The 20,546-nt window shown below is 42.8% G+C and overlaps 2 protein-coding genes across 2 annotated transcripts in view; both read left to right on the top strand.

Moving 5' to 3' along the window:
• The first annotated feature begins 160 nt into the window (after window positions 1-160).
• On the top strand, window positions 161-895 carry LOC125955447 (uncharacterized). The gene is made up of 2 exons (XM_049686582.1): window positions 161-547; window positions 653-895. The coding sequence occupies exons 1-2, from the start codon at window positions 161-163 to the stop codon at window positions 893-895; spliced, it is 630 nt and encodes a 209-aa protein (XP_049542539.1).
• Window positions 896-6,107: 5,212 nt separating this feature from the next.
• LOC125956136 (uncharacterized) overlaps window positions 6,108-20,546 on the top strand; it is a 111,064-nt gene continuing 96,625 nt past the window's right edge. Inside the window, exons 1-3 of the mRNA XM_049687710.1 lie at window positions 6,108-6,288; window positions 7,964-8,158; window positions 8,428-8,578. Coding sequence (XP_049543667.1) covers window positions 6,134-6,288; window positions 7,964-8,158; window positions 8,428-8,578 — 501 coding nt within the window. The 5' untranslated portion in view covers window positions 6,108-6,133. The remainder of the gene's footprint in view (window positions 6,289-7,963; window positions 8,159-8,427; window positions 8,579-20,546) is intronic.

Genomic DNA, 20,546 nt, shown 5'->3' with positions numbered 1-20,546 from the left:
ATGGAATCACCTGACACCCTCACCAACATCAGCCACATCGCTTCCGTTCGCTTCGAGCGGCGGTGCCGGTATGGGGCACGGAGGCAGAAAACATAGTTCTTCATCTTCTTTAAACAATGGTTCCACTCTTGCTGCTGCCTCCTCCACTGGATTAGGAATAATGGCGTCCTCCTCAACGACGTCACATTTGACTAGTGCAGCTGCTTCTACCGGGCCTTTGGGCTTGTTTGGTACGGATGCGGGAAGTGCATTTAACTCTCTCGCCATCGGTGGTAGCGGCAGCAGCTGTCTTGCCGGTGGTAGTAGTGCGTATGATAAGAAAACAATGTCCTCGTGCCGTTATCAGCAGGATAAAGCGAACTCAGTGCTGCCGGAATACTTTTCTGATGGATCCGTGGCAGCCGTAGCTGCTGCTGCCGCCGCTAGCCGTGCCCTTGGTGGAGCAGGAGGAGGAGTAGGAGGTCACCACGGTACATCGGTCATGCCCTCGGTTTACTCTCCGTTCTCTGAATCAGCCCTGGTCGCTGCAGCGGCGGCTGCCGCCGCTGTACAGCAACAGCATCATGCGCACCTTCCACATCTTCAGCAACATCAAGCGCAGCAACAGCAGCAACAGCAACACCATCTCCATCACCACCACCATCAATATCAGTCATCGTCCCAGCAAACGGTAGCTGCTGCGCAGGGACAGGCTACGACTAATCCATTGTTTTCGCCGCACTTCGGATCCGGTCCGACACCCTATGCGGCTATGCAGGTCGGTGGGTATGAGACGACCAGTAGCAGTAGTAGTGCGGCTCGCTCGTGCGCCCTACCCTCACCCACCATTTATCCACCAACCCCGCCACCATCGGCTCCCTGGATTCATCCTTGGTACGGCGGGGATACGTTCTAGTCAACGTTCGTGCTCCGGGCGCAGGTCGTCATCAGCTGTTGCTGAACCGAAGGGGGAAGCATTCCTTTTCAGTTCCTGCTTAGGGCCAAAGATTGGAGCCAACCAGATTGTGAACCAAATGTGGAAGCGGCGGTTTCTTGTATTCCATCTGTGTACTCTCTGTCTGCCATATGATTTTAGGTTTTGCTAAAATTGATTCGTTGATGAGTAACCATAATTGATGAACAAATGTGTAATACGAAGAAACGCAGAAAAGGGAACGGTTGTTCATGTGTGTGTGTGTGTGTATGTGTGTAGAATTGGCAAAAAATGTTTCTTTTCACGCGCAGGCGACAAAGCCGCGCTGCGTACGAATCTCAGTCAGTTATACCAATTAATATCTAAGCCGGGAGACGGTGTGGTTTCCCTTACATGGAAAACAAGAGTTACTATCGCTTATAAATGCGACTTTCCTACACATAATCAAATACACCCACGCAAGGGTACTGTTGAGCGAAAGCGAGAGAGAGAGAGAGAGAAAGAGAGTTATTTCCTGCTGAAACCATCGATCCTTTGTTTCTTCATCAAAACGGCATTTCCCTAGTCTAAGAAGAACACACAGACACAGACTAGCTCTCTAGTTATGAAACATTAAATAAGATCACAGTGAATGTTGTGTGTTCATCGGCTGGAAATTGTAACACTAATTTAGCAAAACAAAGCGTGTTCCGGCGTAAACAGAATGTAGCAAAAAGTGTTAGTGAAACAAAAGAAAAAGCGATGTGATAGAGGTGGGGATGAGCTGCTGTTCAGCTGACGCTAGTTTAGGTACAATGCGAAGGGCACACGGTTATTCACACATACCCAGAACTACCACAACACAAAACACACGGAGACACCACGGAGATACATACAATGAGAATGAAGTAAAGGAATGCGAGATCCTTTTAAAACAATTCTCGTATCTTTAGGGCAGTCGCAGAGGGAGGTAGTGATTAATATGGCTTAAAAGAAAAGGATGCGCGTAGTAGTAATGGAAGGCAAAGAAAACATTGTACATAATGGTAACGAGTTATTCCGTAAGCAAATTAATCCTGATCCACCTTCGTCACGGAAGCGTTGTAAGCGGGGAGAATGAAAGTATCAACACATTTATTAAGGAAGAAAGGAGCATGATGTATGATTTTGAGTTAAGAAAGTTTGCGCAAGAAATACGAGACTGAATGAAATGAAATAATATGAGCCCTGGATTTGCTGTAGGACGTAAGGGAGGGGAATTCCAAGCAAAACGCTATACTTTAATATGTTTTGTTTTCCCGTCTTTCGCTTATCAGCAAACAATACTGAATCGCAATTCGTTCACTCTAAAGCAGCTTCCGGTGGCTGCTCGATCGCGATTTGTTAAATTTTCTGTTTAGGGAATGAATGTAGTAAAAATGTGCGATACAGAATGGAAAGGAAAACATTGGAATGAGCATAGATCTTCCGCCGGTGTCTCGGAAATCCTAATCTCTCAGCGTTTTAGATGATGGAGAACAGTTCACTGGACATCAGTCGGAGGATCAGTGTAGATTCTACTTTATAGACGACCTAGGAGCACGATGGAAATGTATGTCGTGAAGGTATGCAACAACCAGCCAGTATCGTACAAGGGCAGCGTAATGGGAATCCAAGTTTCCTAACCTGCAATAACCACCGAAGGCAGTTAACAGGTCGTTGCGAATATAATAATAGCTGCATAAGCAAGGCCTGAACCTATTTTCATTTCTTTATAAAGCTACATTTTGCTAAGATAAGTTTCTTTACATTACTATTATTTCTATGATTTACATGACTACTATTCCTATTGCCCTTCTTTATGTGTAGGTTTTATCGTGTTATAGAAAGTTAGATATTTGTTTTTTTTGTCTATGTAACATTATTATTTATTTTTTCCCACGCCGTGCACAGAAAAAGAAGGTAGTGGGTTTGTACCAAACCACAGTCTGAACGAAGATCATCGATAATAGTTGCGCCTCCCGACGATGCAAGTTCTGTCGGCGCATCAGGTGCATTGTTTTCATTTCGTTGTGGATGTAAAGAGTCCTTTGGCGGTTCCTTGGGGTCCGAGAGCGCCATTTCGATGATCCTTCAATGCGTTAAGTTTAGGTGTTTTGTTTTTAGTGTATTTTTAACGAATGAGCGGAGTAAAGCTCTCTTTCAACAACTTGCTCAGCGAAGGAAGGCGAAAAAGAGAAACTGAAGATACATTGCGTATCATCATGTGCAGGTGGCGTGATGCGGGGCAAAAACATCCTTGGAAACTGTATTATATTCTGCGGGTGTAAGAATCCGGTTGTGGAATATAATAAGTAAATTCTAGCGAGACGTAATAAAACAGATTATCAATGCAAAGGAGTAATCACATTGTCACACATTGTCGGTTGATAAATGTTTGCTTAAACGAAAGAAATTCAATTATTCGAACGGGAATTTTGGAATAATGTGATGCGAAAACGATTGTCGTAACCTTAAGATCCATTTATGATCTTTTTTGATTTGTAAGAGATGACGGCGTCAGTCAAACGCGTTCGCGAACGAGTTTTTGTATCCAACGATTTCTCACCACGAGGAAGCAGCGCCGTCACTTGGAGGAAAATGTAAGTGTAGTATTATTTGTTCAAATTTGAGCGTGAACTATTGGATTACACGTAATTAAATGCTTAGTTTGCGTGTATTTTCTAATAAAATCATAAAATAAAGAAACTGTTTTATGCTAGAAAGTAGTATCTTTCTTTCTGGTCACTTTTGGTACATTAACCTAGTTTACTAAGTTCGCCAAAAACGGTACAATCAAGTTAAGGAATCGCTTTACACTACACAATCACCAATGATATTTTAAATCACATTCGACAACAACGCTTTCGATAATTCAACCCGAAACAGTATTTGCATTTCTTCGAATAGTCGTGCATATGGAGCCGCGCGCACATGTCTTTACAGCATACAGCGGAACCGATAAGTATCTCCACGTACACGACGCTCCCGGTGGTGCTGGTAGCTGGTCAGCTCTCGTGTCCAGGGAAGTGTTGGCATTTTCCCGTTTGTTTCCCGGTGCACGTGGTTTACGTTTTCCTCCCTTGTTGGAGCATGGTACTCAAATTTCGTGACTGCACGCGTTCTCTCTCTCACACGCTCTCTTCGACTCTCTTTATTGGCGAGTGGAGAGGCCATATGGGAAAACGCTGGGGAAATCAGTTACCATGATGGGAAAATGCCTTTTTGGCTTTTCATGAAGGAGATGAAGTAAGTGTGCGTGTCTGCGAGAGAGAGAGAGAGAGAGCGCGCAAGTGGTGAGAGCGTCCCAGATGCTGCCGGATGTTGTTGCTCCGTTGGTAGCGTGCAACAGCCATAACAACCGATTAGTATGCTCTGTAACGGCGAAGGGCGGCATCAAGAACAAGGAACATGTACCAGCGCGATGATGCTGGTGGTCGCCAGGCCTGGCCTGTACGTTCTCTCTTCTTGTTCTCCCGATTTTCCGATGGTTTCTCACGGGTTTTCCTCTCACAGAAGTAGTAGGTCAGTCAGTAGCAGCAGCAACGGCAGCTCCATCGCCCTGCCGGAGAGTAGTGTGGATTAGATTATTGTCAAAAATTTTCCTGATGACGTTTCCAGTTTGGAATAGCCCGTGTGTGGCCAGCAGCAGCAGCACTCCGTCTCGCCGTTTGTTTTTGTCGCTTAATCTTGGCCTTAGTACACGCAACGGCCTGCTTTGTGTGACGTTTAAAGTGGAATAAATCGTCGGCAGAATGTGAATGCGGTTGGTAATTAAAGGGGTATTGTGCTTCGTGTGCAGCCTTTGCAGTGATTGGTATTCCGGTGGAAATTCCGTTATTCGCTAGGCACACCAATCCAGCAGCCGATTTCCTTAGGGAAAGCCCGTGGGAAAATGTGACGCGTGACAAAGCGCGAGAGTGAGAGTGTGACGATCAGCATCCCTTTTAGCCCCCAATGTGTGATACGAGCGAAAGAAAGAGCGAGCGAGGAAGATGTGTCAAATTGGAGTTTAAATGTCCCCTTCCCCTCTCTGCCTACCACTACCAATACTTCTACCATTCGGCTATTCAAGCTGCGGTTCCTGTTCCGGTCAGACAGGCGGCGACACACAGGGCTGCTGCTACTACTAATGGTTATACTATTTGATCGCTGTATTAGCACCCATACTAGCACCCGCTCCTGTGGTATAATCACACACACACACACATGATGACGACTTCAGGAGTCACACGGGAAAACCGCGGTTCTGCTCCACGCCTGCTGCGTTCCTAGTCCACAGAATTATCCACGGGTGGATCGAGTTTGGTTAACGGTTCGGAAAAGTGTGTGCCTATGTGTGTGTGTGTGTGTGTGTGTGTGTGTGTGTAAAGTGGAAGTGTAAGCATCTGGAAGGATTGCTGTATATTCCTGGCACCTGGCCACGGCCCGTCGTGACACACAATGGAATTCGAACCGAAGTGTAGAAGAAGTGGTGTCCTCTGCCTCCTTCCATCTTGATGGAAATGTAAGAATCCTTTCGCAAAGCAAAGCGGTGTCAGTGGAGAGAAGGAGGAGACGAAATAAGGAAGAAAGATAGTGTGAGGGGAGGAGAGAAAGAGTGCGAAAAAGAGAGAGAGAGCGAGTCCTTGTGAACGAGCGAGAAAACAAAGGGACACACGATTCTGTGATGAATGAAAATTTTCCCACCCACCTCCCCTCCCCAAATGCTCCCTTCTCTCCCAAGTGTGTTGTTGTTGGGATACATTTTCTTTCACGAAACAGATTCTGAAACTATAGTGTTCCTGCCACAGGAGAGACTATAGCGAGTGAACGGATGGTGTGAGGCGAACGTCTTCTCGATTTCCTCAATTGTGTGTGTCGCGAACAATGGAGTGACAGTGTGGTGCTGGTGGAAGGGGAACCCGTTCTAACCGAATCTGGATGACGAATGGTTTGGCTTCTCGATTGACAGCCCCGGGAACATCCTAGCAGCCATCGCCACAACAATCTGTCGTCACCTAACCTCTAAACACACTAAAGATGGAGCGTGTGTGGCGTAAGATGAACCAGGGACTGACGTTGCGCTCGTCATCGTCGAAGGTGGCACAGCAAGGAGCGGCAACCGGTACGGCGACTGGGTTGATACCGTCGGCAACGGGTGCTGGTGGTGGTGGTGGCAGTGGTGGTGGTGGTACGGTGGCACTGGTGGCCGGTGGTGTGCAGTCCGGTGCGTCCGGTGGTATGCCGCATTCTACGGACACGACCAGCTCGGCCGGATTCGGTGAGTCACAGGTTGTGGCCGTTCAGAGACGCCGGTCGATCGCACCGCAGGCGAGTACCGCTTCGTCGGAGAAACGCCGCCGCCGTCGAAGGCGCAGCCGTCCGAGCAGGGAAGGGTAAGTGAACGTTCCGTCCTTGGCTAGAAGCCCGAAAACCGGGCTAAAGTGTACCACAATCAACAGTTCGCTTTTGTTTTCGAGTTGCTGCCATAGATTTCATAATTGGCCTTTTCCAAAAACATACTTATTGCTTTAAATATTTCTTATTTTTTAAATATTTTATATATTTTTACTTTCCGATAAAAAGTTCCGATTTTTCTACTTTCTGTTTTTCTGTTTTCCTCTTTTCTCTTCTTTTTGTTATTGTTTGTTAACTCAACCCAAATTATCGTCATCATTTTTCCCCTTTTTCTTATCTTTTTCATTATTTTCATTTATGTTTCACATAAGAATATGCAAGATAGTACGAGTATATATTATTATTAGAGTATTGTGCCAACTTCAAACATCGTTATTGGTTGTTCAACCTGTTGAAGTTGTTGTAAAAGTGAGGTTAATGGACACACAGTCATGATCACTAAAATAGAAGCGCAAGTGCGATGTGCAAACTTGCGACTTGTGCTTGCCCCAACCAGTTTTTTAATTCAACTTTAATGCATGCTTTACGTGCATTGGAGTGTGTAGTACACAATTTATCATCATTTTTAATTACGCATCAATTTGATCTTAAAATATAACCATTAGGTTCTCAGATCCACTCGCCAGGGTTGTTCGATAAAATAGTAGCGATAAATAGTTTTAAAAGTAATATGAGTTTATAGACAAAACTCCGGATAGTGGTGTACTATGCAAGGAACTTAAGGGTTTTGTAAGCATCGAAGCTACATTTACATTTCAGTTAAATGAAATGTTTGAAGCATGGTCGGTATGCGGAAGGTAATGCTTTCAAACAAATCTTTTAATTACAGCTGAGTTGAATGCTGTATGGCTTTTCTGGTCTTAATCTGTTCGATTTTTTATCCCTCACATTAAACATACAGAAAAAATGAGAAAATATGGCCTATGGTAAATACTGAGTGGTCTCAAATACCAATAAACTCCTAGCAAAAAGCAGCGATATCATAAGGATGGCCAACCATTATCAAGATCTATGAACACAATTTGTGCTAGTTGGTATGAGTAACTGATAGGTTTAATCAACAAGTAATTAAAAAATAATGAAAAACGCGTACAAGATGCAAGGTTGTATCGCATATCGCTTTGCCGCTGCTATATCATCGAACATGGTTGTTATCCTTAGTTGTGTAAGTTCGAACGATTGAAATCCGGCCAGAGCACTAAAGTGTATGAATGGAATAAAACGTCTTTGGTCCAGCTAACGTGTTGATGCTATTGTAACATGCATTAAAAGTTAAAAAAGTAAAACGCAAACGTATTCTTCAGTCGTTTAGTAAACAAAATAAAACAGCACAAAGGTTAACCAGTTCTGCAAGTTCAATTATCCTTCAGAATGAAGTTATCCTTTACTTCTTGGATCGTATTTCAACATTTTGGACGTTAAACGAATGTTTTCAACATTTTTGCCTACTTCGTTTTTTACTTACGAAGAGTCTATTTTCTTTCTCACTTACCTTTTCTTAATTGTCTTCAACCGAACCATATGAAGAGTAACCCTATTTATGAAAATAAAGAGCGTCCTTAAGAGTAGTAAGCTTAGTACAGAGCTTACTCGCTACAAACGAGTTCCGTAAAAGCCAAACGTAAAGTGTGCTTGAAATTGATCTTTTTCCAGCGCCGGACAGAGCCATTCGTCGGGAGGACATCATAAGGGCCACTCGTCAAGTGGTCGAAGAAGCAATGGACAATCCGTCACTAACGTGCAACAGTCCAACGAACAATCGCTACGGCAGCGAGCAGTGGCACGGTTGAAGATGTTCAATTTCAATCTGAACTGGGATCTCCATATGACGCAGTGTAAACCGTGTGGGTGAGTAGATTTCGGAGTTATTCCGACCCGTTTTCACTTTTTCCCGTTCTTCGTCCGTTCCGCTGTTCCGCGTGATGCAAATCTTCTCGGTTAGTTAATGGCTCGCCATGGGATCAGCTCCGTCTCGCCGAGTGTTTCGCCACGTGACGTGGCCAATATCCTTAATGGTGTGACCTATTTTCCCGCGCCCGATGCCACGGTTTTTATGTGCCTTCTTTTTCATCTTTTTCTCCCTGTTGTCCACTCCGGTTCGCGGTAAACTGCTGCAGGCCTAAAAGTGGCAATATTATCACTCGCAGGCTGTGTCGTAATCGGCGCGGCGAGGACAACGAACTCTACCGCTCGAACAGCTTCAAATTCGAGCGCTTCGAGCGCAGGGATCCAACGGGAACGGGCACAAGGACAATGCTGCGGAAACAGGTAGGTTGCTGTAGCGGTTTGATTGTCGCGACCGGAACCATTAACCGGTCCGCTAGTTTTCGGACTTCGGGTTGTATAATATTATATTAGTAGTTGATTGGTTTTGGATTCTGTGTCACCAGAAACAAATGAGTGAACAAGTTGAACAAATCTTGCAATCTTTCTGGATTTCATGTTTCTTGTGCTGTGATCACGAACCGAAATCTTTGATTCATTGTGGTATTATCTTACAAGGCAGTATGTGTAAATTTTGGATCTATTTACATTTTGTTATCTATTTGTTTATATCGAATTTAAATCTATTCATAATGTATATGCAAATAACAGATAAGTCCTTTGAACAACTTTGAATTAAAATACATCAAAATACGATTACTTGCTATCATAAAAAAAGAATCCTAAAGATCATAAAAAAGTACATGCATTAGAACCGTTTACTGTTAATTGCGTGGAAATGATCACATTCTTGCCGTTTGGTTGTTATTGAAACAAGTGCATACAATCTAATTTACATGCCTATTGCACTAACCGCTCTTCCTTATTGTGTTAAGAAAACTTCTCGGATATTGAGACGAATTGGAAGCCATAGACACTGACTTGTTTCAGTAATCAAACATCTTCTCTGCACACCAAAAAGATCTGTGGGACATTTTTCTCATCAAGAGCTTGAATGATTCGTTTGAAATCGTATCGTTCGATCGTTTCTCATGCGAATGGTCCTATGATTGAATCATTTTGAGAACATGTGCATTAAATGATCCTTCACTTACATCTGATAAAATCTATATATTACTTGTTATCTGCCCTGTTATCCTTGCAGAGAGAAGAGTATTTGTGTTTTTGTTGGATGGCAAATTATAAGAATGAAGCTTTGCATAACCTTGGTTTGTAGCATCTGAAGTCATTAATCAGTTAGACACTAAAAATCGGATTCCTAGCCTCTCTATTTAGGGGTTAATTAGGGGTTTAGGGGGTTTTGATGACAGGTTTCCTAATAGCAATCGCATACAACTTTATCGATTGTATCCGACTTGCATGCTACAATTCTGGTTCGCAAAAACGATATGTTGGCGGTTGGTGTCTGAGATAAATTTTCTGGTTTTATCGTTTCACGAAATTGATTTCGGATTGCTCTAGGTGAGTCAATCTTTTACTAGGTGTATAACCTTAAATCCGCGTTTTTTAAATACGTTTTTAAACATTTTTGTAATTTTGGACCATTTTTGACCAGTGCGATGGAGCGTTGTCGTGGAGAACTATTAATATTTCGTGTCTTTGTTCATAACTTTACTTTTTTTAGTGCAAAGCACGGTGCAATTTAATCAGTTGTTAATGCTAGACATGCTCTTGTAACAGTTTCTTCAGGTTTAAACATTATGCCATGTTGATAACAGCTCAATTTGCTCGATAAACCTATCTGTAAGCAAACAGGGGAAATTAGGTTATACGCCTGTTAAACCATAATTACGGTTAGAATTATGAAACTATTATGAAACATTATTACAAGTGTACAAACATGGTTGTAACAAGTATCTCTAGTGTTTTTTAACTCCTCGGTCCATGGAGATGGCCATGTGTAATTTATTATTTGATTTGGTTAATTGATATTTTCATTTTCTTCCAACGCTATAAGAATCAATTTATTAAATGCTATTTATGTTCTTCTAGGATACTTTTTATTGGTTGAAAAAGAACTGAATGTGAAACAAAAGAATAAGTTTCCCACATAATGTTTGAACCAATGGTATTATCATGAGCCAATAAGTAGCAAAGGTTAAAAAGGCCTCGTTACGTAGTTCGTAGCTTCATTTCGTTCAACTGTGAGTGACATTGAAGCATATTAAATAGAACATTACATTTGGCCATTACGTTTTTGGGTTTTCTGTACTTGGCCAAAGAGCAGTGCAAGATTCGCGGCTTTACATTTCCCGGAAACTGTCATGTTGTATCATTTTTCACAAAACAGACGTTTCGGTCTATCGGAGCTGATTGAACCCTACCCCGCCGTGTTCGTGTACGTGTACCGCACCGTAGGGCCTAGAAAAGCTCAAGGAAAAAAACATCTCACCGTTGGGTGGCTTCCAAATCAGGTAGGCTCGCCCTCGAAAGCTGCATAGGCTCCACTGAGCGCTAGCATCCACCTTTGGGACGTCAGTTCGGGGTGTACGTACACTTTAATATAACAAAGTGCTGCTGTCCTATCTTATTTTCGAATCTCATCAGCACGTCACACAACGAAAAACCAGGTCACACACACCAGGGGAACCTGATGATGATTCATCGGAAGCAACAGCATTCCGTGGTGGCCGTGACGTTGGCTTTTACGAGATCCTCTTTTCTTATATCCATTCTGGATGCTGCCTGCGGTATGGTACGTTATGCGCTTCAGAAGCTTTTCATTAAGCAAAATAAACTATGACACAACCCGCTTGCCACGTTGCTGGTCTCTCGCTACACAGAGGTTCAAGTGATAGCCGTAGAATCTGTAGCATCGGCAGGGAGATGCATATAGACGGTTATCTTCCGTCATTTACCTTTACGTATCTTGGAGACTAGGGTTCTATCTGCGGAACAGAAATAGTTGGAAATGATGTTTATCAAGAGGTGTGTGGAGGATTCCCGCATGTACTTCACTATTTGTCTTCTATGATCAAGTGAGCCAAAAGAGCCAGAGAAAAATGGAAGCGGGGAGGACAAATCGGGAATCCTAATGGTTGTGGTATAAAAGCGGCATGGGTCGGTCTCTCTGGGTGCATAAAAGAAGGAATTAAACTGCTCGCCATCGACAACACCACCAACGGTTTTCGCACAAGACGCAAGGAAACGGAAACGGAATATTAGTGCTTGCATTATTGATGGCGATAGCGTTTTTCGCGCTCGCGAAACGGAAATAGTGATTGCGTCGGCCGATGGCCGTGGTCGTGGTATTCGGTGCGGCTACGCGGAAGTCCTACTTCTGTCCCGGCTCCTTCTCTTTGAGTGGATTTTTTTTCGGAGTTTTTCGCTCTAGGTGGTGCGGTATTGTGTTCTAGTGTTCTTTCGGAAGTGTTTGCTTTTGGAGTATCTCTCGAGAATTTACATTATGTATAGGACAATAAGCTCCTGGTAGGCGTCAGGGCGTTTGCCCGTCGTGTGCACTCCTGCGGATCGTACGTAGGATCCGTGGTGTGAAGGTGTATGCGGTACCGCTTATGCTGAGTTGTTGACCTGTGTGGTGATGTGGTGTACGGTAGGAGGTAGGAAAAGCACTTCACACCACGCACAAGCAATGCAGAAGACAATGTCTTAAAAGAAAAACCTCTCAAAAGCTAACACCTTCAGACGATTGAGTGTGATTTTTTCCGGTCAACTCGAACGATGCTGTAGAGAGTAGAGGTATCCCGTGGGATAAAGTGGGGATGCTTAGATGAAGTGGTACAGAGAACGACTATTCTTAACTTTACGTTTACTATACCCTGTTCATGGGACATGAGTGAACAAGAGATGAGTCTAAAATTACGATTTGGACATTTTTATAAACCATGAGTTATCAATTCCAAATTACACTGTTTAGCTTAAAGCCAATGTTCTTCACATTCTTCCTGCAGCCGGGATTTTATTTTGTTTATTTTCGCGTGAGATTTCGTATGTCTATTTCGTCTTGTTTCAGTCAAATTAATATAATTCTTCTCTCGCCCATGTACTCACAATGCCAGATAGTTTCTGTACAAAGGATGTAACAATAATTTTGAAAAATCATAAAACGAATTATAAACAAACATTCAAATTTGATTTTTTTTTTAAATACTTTCAACATTAATTTGATTTTGTAAATATGCCAATTTGACATTTGGTCGTATTTTGGGAAAGATTTGTTGCAAACTACACTTGGCATAGCATTTAGAGAGGCGCGTCTGTAAAAATGAACTTTTTCGGATAAAAATTTGTTATTTTTTCTCTTTTTTTTCATGCTCTATGAAATTGACTATGTTGTGTTTTTTTAATGTTTCTTAGTAAGACGACTTTAATGTTACTATTTCAAAAACAGGTCACAATATTTTGCAAGTAGTATGCGAATAAAGTGCTCCAAATTTCAAACGGTATCGTTCAACAGTTTTTGCTGCTACCATGGACACAGATTTTGACCGTTGATTCTTGGAAAATAGCTTCATAGTTGCGAGATACATAGAGTCTTATATGGGGCTTTAAAAATCGATAACTTTACCAGTTTTGGCTCGATTGTTCCAAAACTGTTACACAATAGTCTTTAACAGAATCAGCGTTCATTTTAAAAAAAAGTTAAATCTAAATGCCACAAAATAATAAATATCTGAGCCTCCTCTTAAGCCATCCATATAGCTTAAGCACGGCGACAGCGGCGAACTATTACAACAGTTTATCCTTTTAGTTCCATTTCAAACGCTATCACGTGCTCTGAATCTGCCGAAACGTCATTGAGAAAACGGTTGCAGCTTCACCGCACAACCGCTGTATGACCGCAAAAGTCAAAAATGTCCGAACCACCACAACCACAACTGCAGCAAACCAGAATGGTCACAGAAAGGACCATTTAATATTCAAAACCAAACAACGCTCGACCGGCCGGTCAGCAAAGAGAGACACCGACTCTCGGGGCACCATTCCATGTTCAAACGTTGGATCGGATTCGACAGAAAAACATCAAATATTCGCCTGCATAATAATTTTATTTATTTTATTTACGCTCACGATACGCCCTTTTCCCCGGTGGGGAATGGCATCCAAAACCAAGGAAAGGAGGGGATAGGAGATGGGATTCCGCTTCATCCTTCGATGCGTTTCGCTAAAGTGCCCTCTGGCGTTTTCCTGGTTTTAAAGTGGTGGGGGACCATGGGAGCGCGGCAGTACGAGGATGAAATATGGAAATGTTTCATGTGTCACTTCCATGCAGCTCTCAGGTCAGGCTGTCTGATGGCGCATACAAGCAGGCGGCGAGCGCCGCCTAGTAACGGCAGATGATGCAAAGATGTTTTGCTGCCGTCGACGTCGACTTCCAGCGTCGTGTGCGTATTATCGTGTGGTTTGTGGCTTTTTATCTTAACCATCTCGAGGGAGGGCGGAGAAAAGGGGCTCTTTCCCCTCCCCGACACCAGTAAACGAAGTGTCAACTCTGCGCTGGTCTAGCCACTGCTGCTGCTGTTGCTGCTGCTGTGGTGAAAGGGGTTAGCGACGTTAACCCGGTTCAAAGAGGTTTGCCGGATCGGTTTTTCAGAGTGACGGGCCCCAGAACACGGACAGGGATTTTTGTGGCATAAAAGTTAACAGGCGGCCGCCTTCGGTTTTCCTTCAAATTTTCGATCGTGTTCTCGTCGATTGATCGGCGGACTTATGGAGCCGTTTCAATAGATGGTTATTAGATGCGTTACATTGATGGCAAAGTAATCACTAGGTAATGTTACCTAGGATTGAGTATTAGATTTGTCTTCTGTAAGTACACTCTATTACTTACAAAGTGATATCACCAGTTGGATGTTTAAGGATTTTAATATCAGACGTCACAATTTGTGATAACATTCTTCAAGGTGATTGTTGTTTGTCGCAAATTTGATGTATTTCAAGTATTTCTTTTTAAATTGGAGAATAAAACTCTACTAAATGGTTACTTAAAGCGTTATCTACTTACGAAGTGGTAGAAGAACACTGAGGTCTGTTCTTCGAGGATTTCAATATCCTAAGTCATTAATTTTTAAAACATTCTTCAAAATTGTTTCTTATTTTCCGCAAATTCATATTGTTCCAAGTATCGCATTTTCAATTTTAAATTACTCGACTAAATGGTTATTTAAAGCGTTATCTACTTACGAAGTGGTATCACTGAGGTCTGATCGTCGAGGATTTCAATATCAAAAGTCATATTTTTTCAAAAACATTCTTCAAAATTGTTTCTTATTTTACTAATATAGGTATTGTTCTTAGTATCCCCTTTTTAATCTGAGAACACTCGACTAAATGGTTGTTTAAAGTTTATTCCCTTTCATTAAAACCTGAGCCCACATGCCCTGAATTCGCTAGATGGTATCCAATTAATTTGTGCCTTGAGCGCGAGGAGGTTTTTTTTAATGTCTCGCAATCAGCAAGGACGTGTTCGGTTAGTGTTGGTTTCTCACCCTCTCCACTCCCGTGAGTGCGTTTGTTGATAGGACCACAGCATTCCTATTCCAGCGCAGTCACCCCAAAAGGATGTACGGTGCAACAGATATGTTGTTTCTCCGTGGAATCCGTTTTTCGTTCCAGTCGCCCCATTTTTTTTTTTGGGGAGAAGCGTTTCGAGCATGCGAGCCGCGGTAGCCCACGGTCACAGACGATGGTATGATCTGCAGTAAATAAACTTCAGTCGTCCCTTAAGCCGTAAGTCAGCCGTCGGCATCGGGTTCGGTTGTGGTGCGCTTTCGGAATGTAGACGGACCACCATCCACCAGACCGGCTCAAATGCAACCACCGCATCCGTTTACAAGAACGAACGAACGAACGAACGAGGGAAGGCAACAATTTATCCGCCGCACAACCGGAAGCGTCTACTGAATCACGGAATTCTCCACTCCCAGCGGTGTAGAACCTTCCACCTGTCACAGGCAGCGCACGGTGCGTATCGTCGTTTGGAGTTATTTGCCGAAAACAAGTATGATCCACCCGTTGACAGTTTCCGCTGCAGCTATGCAGCTGGTGCCGGGGTGCTGAAGGTGAAGAAGCGCAAAAAAGTTGGTTGCAATGTGTTGCGAAGGGTGCTCCCGAGTGCTTTTGTAGCTCAGATGCGCCACGAGATGAGAAAATCCTCTGAAAGAGTGCTGTTAATGCTCGGTACACTGCGACTATTGGATGCGTACGTGCGTGACAGTGAAAGTACTGGAGCTGTGGAGCTGGTTGGACGTTGGTTTGGTTGCTTTGGCTGTGGCTTGGTCTTTGGGGAGAACATGGAATGCTTTCAGTAGAAAAGTGAATTCAGTAGTCTGTAGAAACTGTTTAAACATATTCTAATGGATACGTTTGAAAGTGTTAAGTGGGTATTTTAGACATTGGCATTTCATTGGATGATATTTGGCTCGTTTCTAAGAGTTAAAAGCTTCACCTATTATTGGGTTATTGAAGAAAATGTTGCTTTGGTGAACTAATTGTTTCAAAAGTAAGATGTTCAAACGTACCGCTCGTCCCTGCTTAGATATGGTAAAAACCGAAAACTGTAAGATTTGATAAACATAACATTTTAAATTATGCAACTATCAACACTGCTACACTATACTATGCAACAGGATTTTCTTTTGATGCAAAATCCTATGTCTGGCTTTAAAATGTCTTCCAAACAACAACAAACAGAATCTTTCTCTTCTCAATAATATACTAGTCTCAATAATATACTCCAGGAGGTTAAGAAATCGAAAACACATATTTCTAGTATAGTTCTTATTGACTCGTTCTTTTATCGAAACTAGATTTGGGTGATGGATTGATGAGTGCAACCGGTCTAAATCAGGTATACTATGGGGCATAGTGAGTTCAAAAGCATTCGATCAATTTTAGCTCGACTACAACAATCTCAGACTCTTCGAAGCTGACGTCAATTGTGCATTTTCTGATTGTCGCCATTGGCATCAGTATTAATTACAATCCAATTAATATTAATTACTGACGGGTTTTTCGGTCCACAAGTTCAATATTTTCTGGGACATCTTTTGTCTTCAGGGGGGGGAATAAACCTGCCTGTGCGAGAAATAGATGCTGGAAAACTGATGATTTTTTTTTTATCAACAAACACAATCTCAGATGTTGAGATGTTAGCTTCTTTTGTCGGCTTTCCGATTGATCTTTGAGGAGTTCGCTTCTCCTTTTACTTCTCCGACTTGAACAGGATGCGTAGATTGTGGTCGCTCATTATTTGGAGTCCTAGGACATGGTTCTCGAAAAAGGCATCGTATAGCGCATTAACTTCATAATAATTCATATTAATTTTCACCCGACAATCGAATTTTACATTTTTCCTATCTGTCTTTGTTTGCTGTATTTTGTTTACTCTTGTAAGAAAATAAATTATTCACGAAAAGATGCACCAAATTTGGGGTCATCAAGTCATTGAATAGTATCTAAAAAGGAATGGACATTTTTTATGGAACACACTGTACTGAACTATGTTCGATGTTCTTTAAAAAGCGACTTCTTTCGATACGTTTCAATGTATGTAAATATTCTTCACTCCACGTTTGTCGCTCCACGAATGACAAATTCGTCGCAGTTTCCTTAGTGATGATGAAAATACAAATTTCCTTTAGGCTTTAGCAACAAATCTGGTTGATTTTGTGGGTGGTGGATCCGGGCCGCAGGCAAAACCTATCGTTCAGTACTCAATGCACCCTTCGTAGCTGCCGCACTTGCCAAAAAGAAATGAGAAAAAAGAAGCAGAAGCAGTGCAAAGCGACCACCGAACACCGGGCCGATTGCATGGGAAGTTCAAAAGATATAAAACTCAAAAGTCTCAAAGCGCGGTAACGGATGCAGATGGGGCCACCGAGTCACGATTGGCTCAATTCTGGTTCACTCCTAATCAGCGCTCGGTCGTCAATAGGATTAAGACTCCTGGCGGCTCCTGGCGCTGGTGGTTTTTTTTCTTCTTGCTTATTGAAAATTTACATTTTTATGAGATTTTTTCCGCAGATAAGTTGCGTGAATGGATGGGCGGGAACCGATTTGAGGTCGGGATCACGATTTATTTTTTATCTCCATTCATTGCACTGCGATTCTCTCTGTCTCTCCCTCTCTTTCTTTTGTGGTTACCGAGAAGATTGTGGACAAGGACAGTTGTTGAACTTGTTAATTTTTCCGGTTCCCCATTTGCCATAGATCGCGCTCGGTTCGATATTTACTTAGGATGTCCCTTGTCGTCGCCGTTGTAATTGTAACTATATGACACACAGACAAACGACCGAGAAAGCGACAGACAGTACACCAGTACACCACCAATGGCTGTCTTTACAATCAATTTGCATACCCACAAGATTGAAGCAAATCTTGTGCGGCAAACAAAAGGATAAAAAACTGATCAGCGACCGCGCGCCCGCGGAAAAGGGTTTGATTGGAACTTTACCGAACCGGTTTTCCGCTTGAGTGATGGCCGGTGGAAGGCTCTGTAGTGCCTTTTGCCACCACCACCATCGTGACACATGTTGGCAAATATTTTCCAATTGTCGGTTCAATATTGAATTAAACTCCGGAAAAGGAGCTACCGGTTGTGGAATTGCGCGACGGCGTTGTTGTCGCTGTTTGATTACTTTTGGACGTTTTTTCTTTTCCGTGGTTTGTTCTTTCAACCACTTTCCGCGGCTTGAACGAACGATGTATCGATCTGCCAATTGGCGAAACGATTGAATCTTTAGTATGTAATGCTACTCCAATGTCCAATGAGAGTTATGGTGGCCGATAAAAGTGTATGTCCGTACTACGGTGGCTGGATGTCTGGAACACAGCGGTTTGCATCGTTTGTCAGCCATCTTTTCCGTGTATGGTCTGGTCTGTGCGCAGTAGTGATGAGTTATTTCGTTTCATTTCGTTTAATTAGTGCTCCATGGTAGGCATACGGAAGTATTTCGACGTGGAGATGACGTCGATGCTTTGTCGCTTTGCTTTGTGTTACCATCGGGTGCCAATAGCTTGAAACGTGTGGTTCATTTCCGCAGAGGTCGACAAAGGTAAGCGATAGGTTCGCGGCTTGCGAGCCCGTTAGAGGAAAATTTAGCTGTTTGGTTTGGCCGCCACTGATGCTGCAACTGTTTCTGCAAGTGCTATCCAGCTCCAGCAACGATGCTCATTGCATATTCATGTCAAGTGCTGTCGAAGTGCAGAACCACCACCAGCACCGTCGTTGTCGTTCTCGTTGTCGTAGTCGTCAAGAGTGCCATTCGACGTTGTGCTTTGTATGCGGCGATCCTCCTACTCCACGGTTCCAGGCAATGCGCCTGTCAGCGCAATGTTTATGACGATCAGTTGGATGATGCTTGTTACGTTTTCGCTGCCCGTTGCATCCTTAAACGATATTTTATCGGACCATTTTCTATTCCCGTATTATTCCTGCCGTTTGTCTTTCGGACCGTAACGGATCACCGGTGGTTCCGGTTCCGGGAGTGGGGATTTGGGAGAGGAAAAAAACAAACAAAAGAAAGCCAACTAGACAACGTGTTAGCGAGAGATCCATAGGTGTGTATAGAGAGCGTTGCATCGTCTGCATATTAATTTTCGGGGAAAATACTTTGCCACATACACCTTGGAATGGATTTGCCACCGTATAAACTCTCTCGGCCGCTCACCTCGGGCTGGTTGAAGCCTTCGCCTTCGCCACCAGAATCCTGGCTGATGATTTATCTCGACCTCACCTACACGGGCGGGTGTCCACGGAGGACTTCTGGTCGGAGGTCCGGTAATACGTGTCCGGTGGTGTAAATCATTGAAACCAACCGGTGTGGTTATGGTTTCAAGCTGAAATGGAAACATTAATCAGAGGATGAATTTTTGAAAATTTCACTCACGTCACCGCGTGAAACACTGGAATGGTTTCGCTAAACTGCTCGTGTTGCTTGCCATTCAGGTTAACCATTTGCTGTGCATAATTTAGCGGGGAAGATCTAGCGTTTGGAAGATTCTTTTTGGATCTAGCATTTGGAAAAAGAATTCGCAAGATAATGGAAAGGAGAACCAATGCTGAGGAGGTGAAGAAGCGAACAGGGAATGTTACGCTTTCTGCAGTAAGTTTAACAAGAGCAGCTCTAATTAAACAATGTCGAGTCGCGTTTGTGTGCGCATGCTGATTGAGAAAGGGATTTCCATTCTCCACGGAAGAAGACAAAAAAATGCTTTTTTCTTTCTTTAGACGCTCTTTTCTTTGAGCGTAAGTTAATGAGTGACAATCGTAAGTTAATAATGCCAGACTGGACATTAGTACCAGTTGTTTGTTTTCATTTTCTGATATTCATTTTAACGCTCCAAGAATACTTTTGCCTTTTTTACGAATTACTGTACACTTGTTAACCTTAAATTTAATTAATTTATTATAATTTAAATTAAATTTAAAAATTACACATTTTAAATTTATTTATACATTTTAGCTTATTATTAGTATGTTTTTACTCGCTTTGATTGTTCATTATGCTTGAACATGTTCCTTTATTATCAGCATTGCTTTGTCTATTTTATTTGTTTTCATTTTGTTTTCATTGATTTCCATCTGTTTTTCCTATATTTGGGGTTTTAAGAAAAGGTTAACATCCTTTCTTTCAAATTTAAAGTTTCTTTGAAACCATCAATTGAAACATCAGACCATACCAACTTATAAGTAACAAGCACTCTCCGCAGTGGCTTTGTGACTCTCGCAATCTATCAACTGAAGTGGAAACTGTTTGAATCAAATTTATGACCCAGCGCAAAGGAACTCAAATACACTTGGCACATCGGTATGCTCCTTATTTCGGGAGCCACATTCTTTACGGAATTGAAGGACAGGGGAAAGAGAGCGGAGACAGAGAAACAAAGGATGGAACCACATTAACGGAAAACGCAATCAGCGAGACACCACGCTCCATACGAAGCATAAGGTAAGCCGGTGCGACATTGAGATTGGATTCTCAAACAACGTCGGAGGCGCGCGGTGCGTGTCCTTCTGCCGATCTTCTCCGCCGGACCCTTTTTCATACATCCTACCAGACGAGGAGCAGGATGCTACATCAAGCGTATTGGAAAAGTTTCCTTTCTGCCACCCTTTTCTCTTTGTGTTTTTCCCCGTTTTTTTTTCGGGTACGATCGAAGAGGATCGGGACTGGTTCTGGCACTGGTTTGGTCGTTAGAACAAATCAAGGGTCCACCGAGAACGGACAGTTCTCTCGCTAAAGGTGCATACCCTTTTGATCAAAGAGAGAGACAGAAAGAGCGCGACGGTCTATTGATGGAGGAAATGTCGAGGAAACTTTCTCTAGTT

Source organism: Anopheles darlingi, chromosome 3 (assembly GCF_943734745.1).
Source record: "Anopheles darlingi chromosome 3, idAnoDarlMG_H_01, whole genome shotgun sequence".
Lineage (NCBI taxonomy): Eukaryota > Metazoa > Arthropoda > Insecta > Diptera > Culicidae > Anopheles > Anopheles darlingi.
This window is presented reverse-complemented; position numbering and strand designations above follow the sequence as displayed.

What these genes read in the sequence shown, in the direction of transcription:
- LOC125955447 (XM_049686582.1), top strand. Translation starts at nt 161, where the DNA reads ATGGCGTCCTCCTCAACGACGTCACATTTGACTAGTGCAGCTGCTTCT. An exon ending in CAGCGGCGGCTGCCGCCGCT is followed by an intron (nt 548 to 652) that starts GTACAGCAACAG and finishes CATCAATATCAG; the next exon opens with TCATCGTCCCAGCAAACGGT.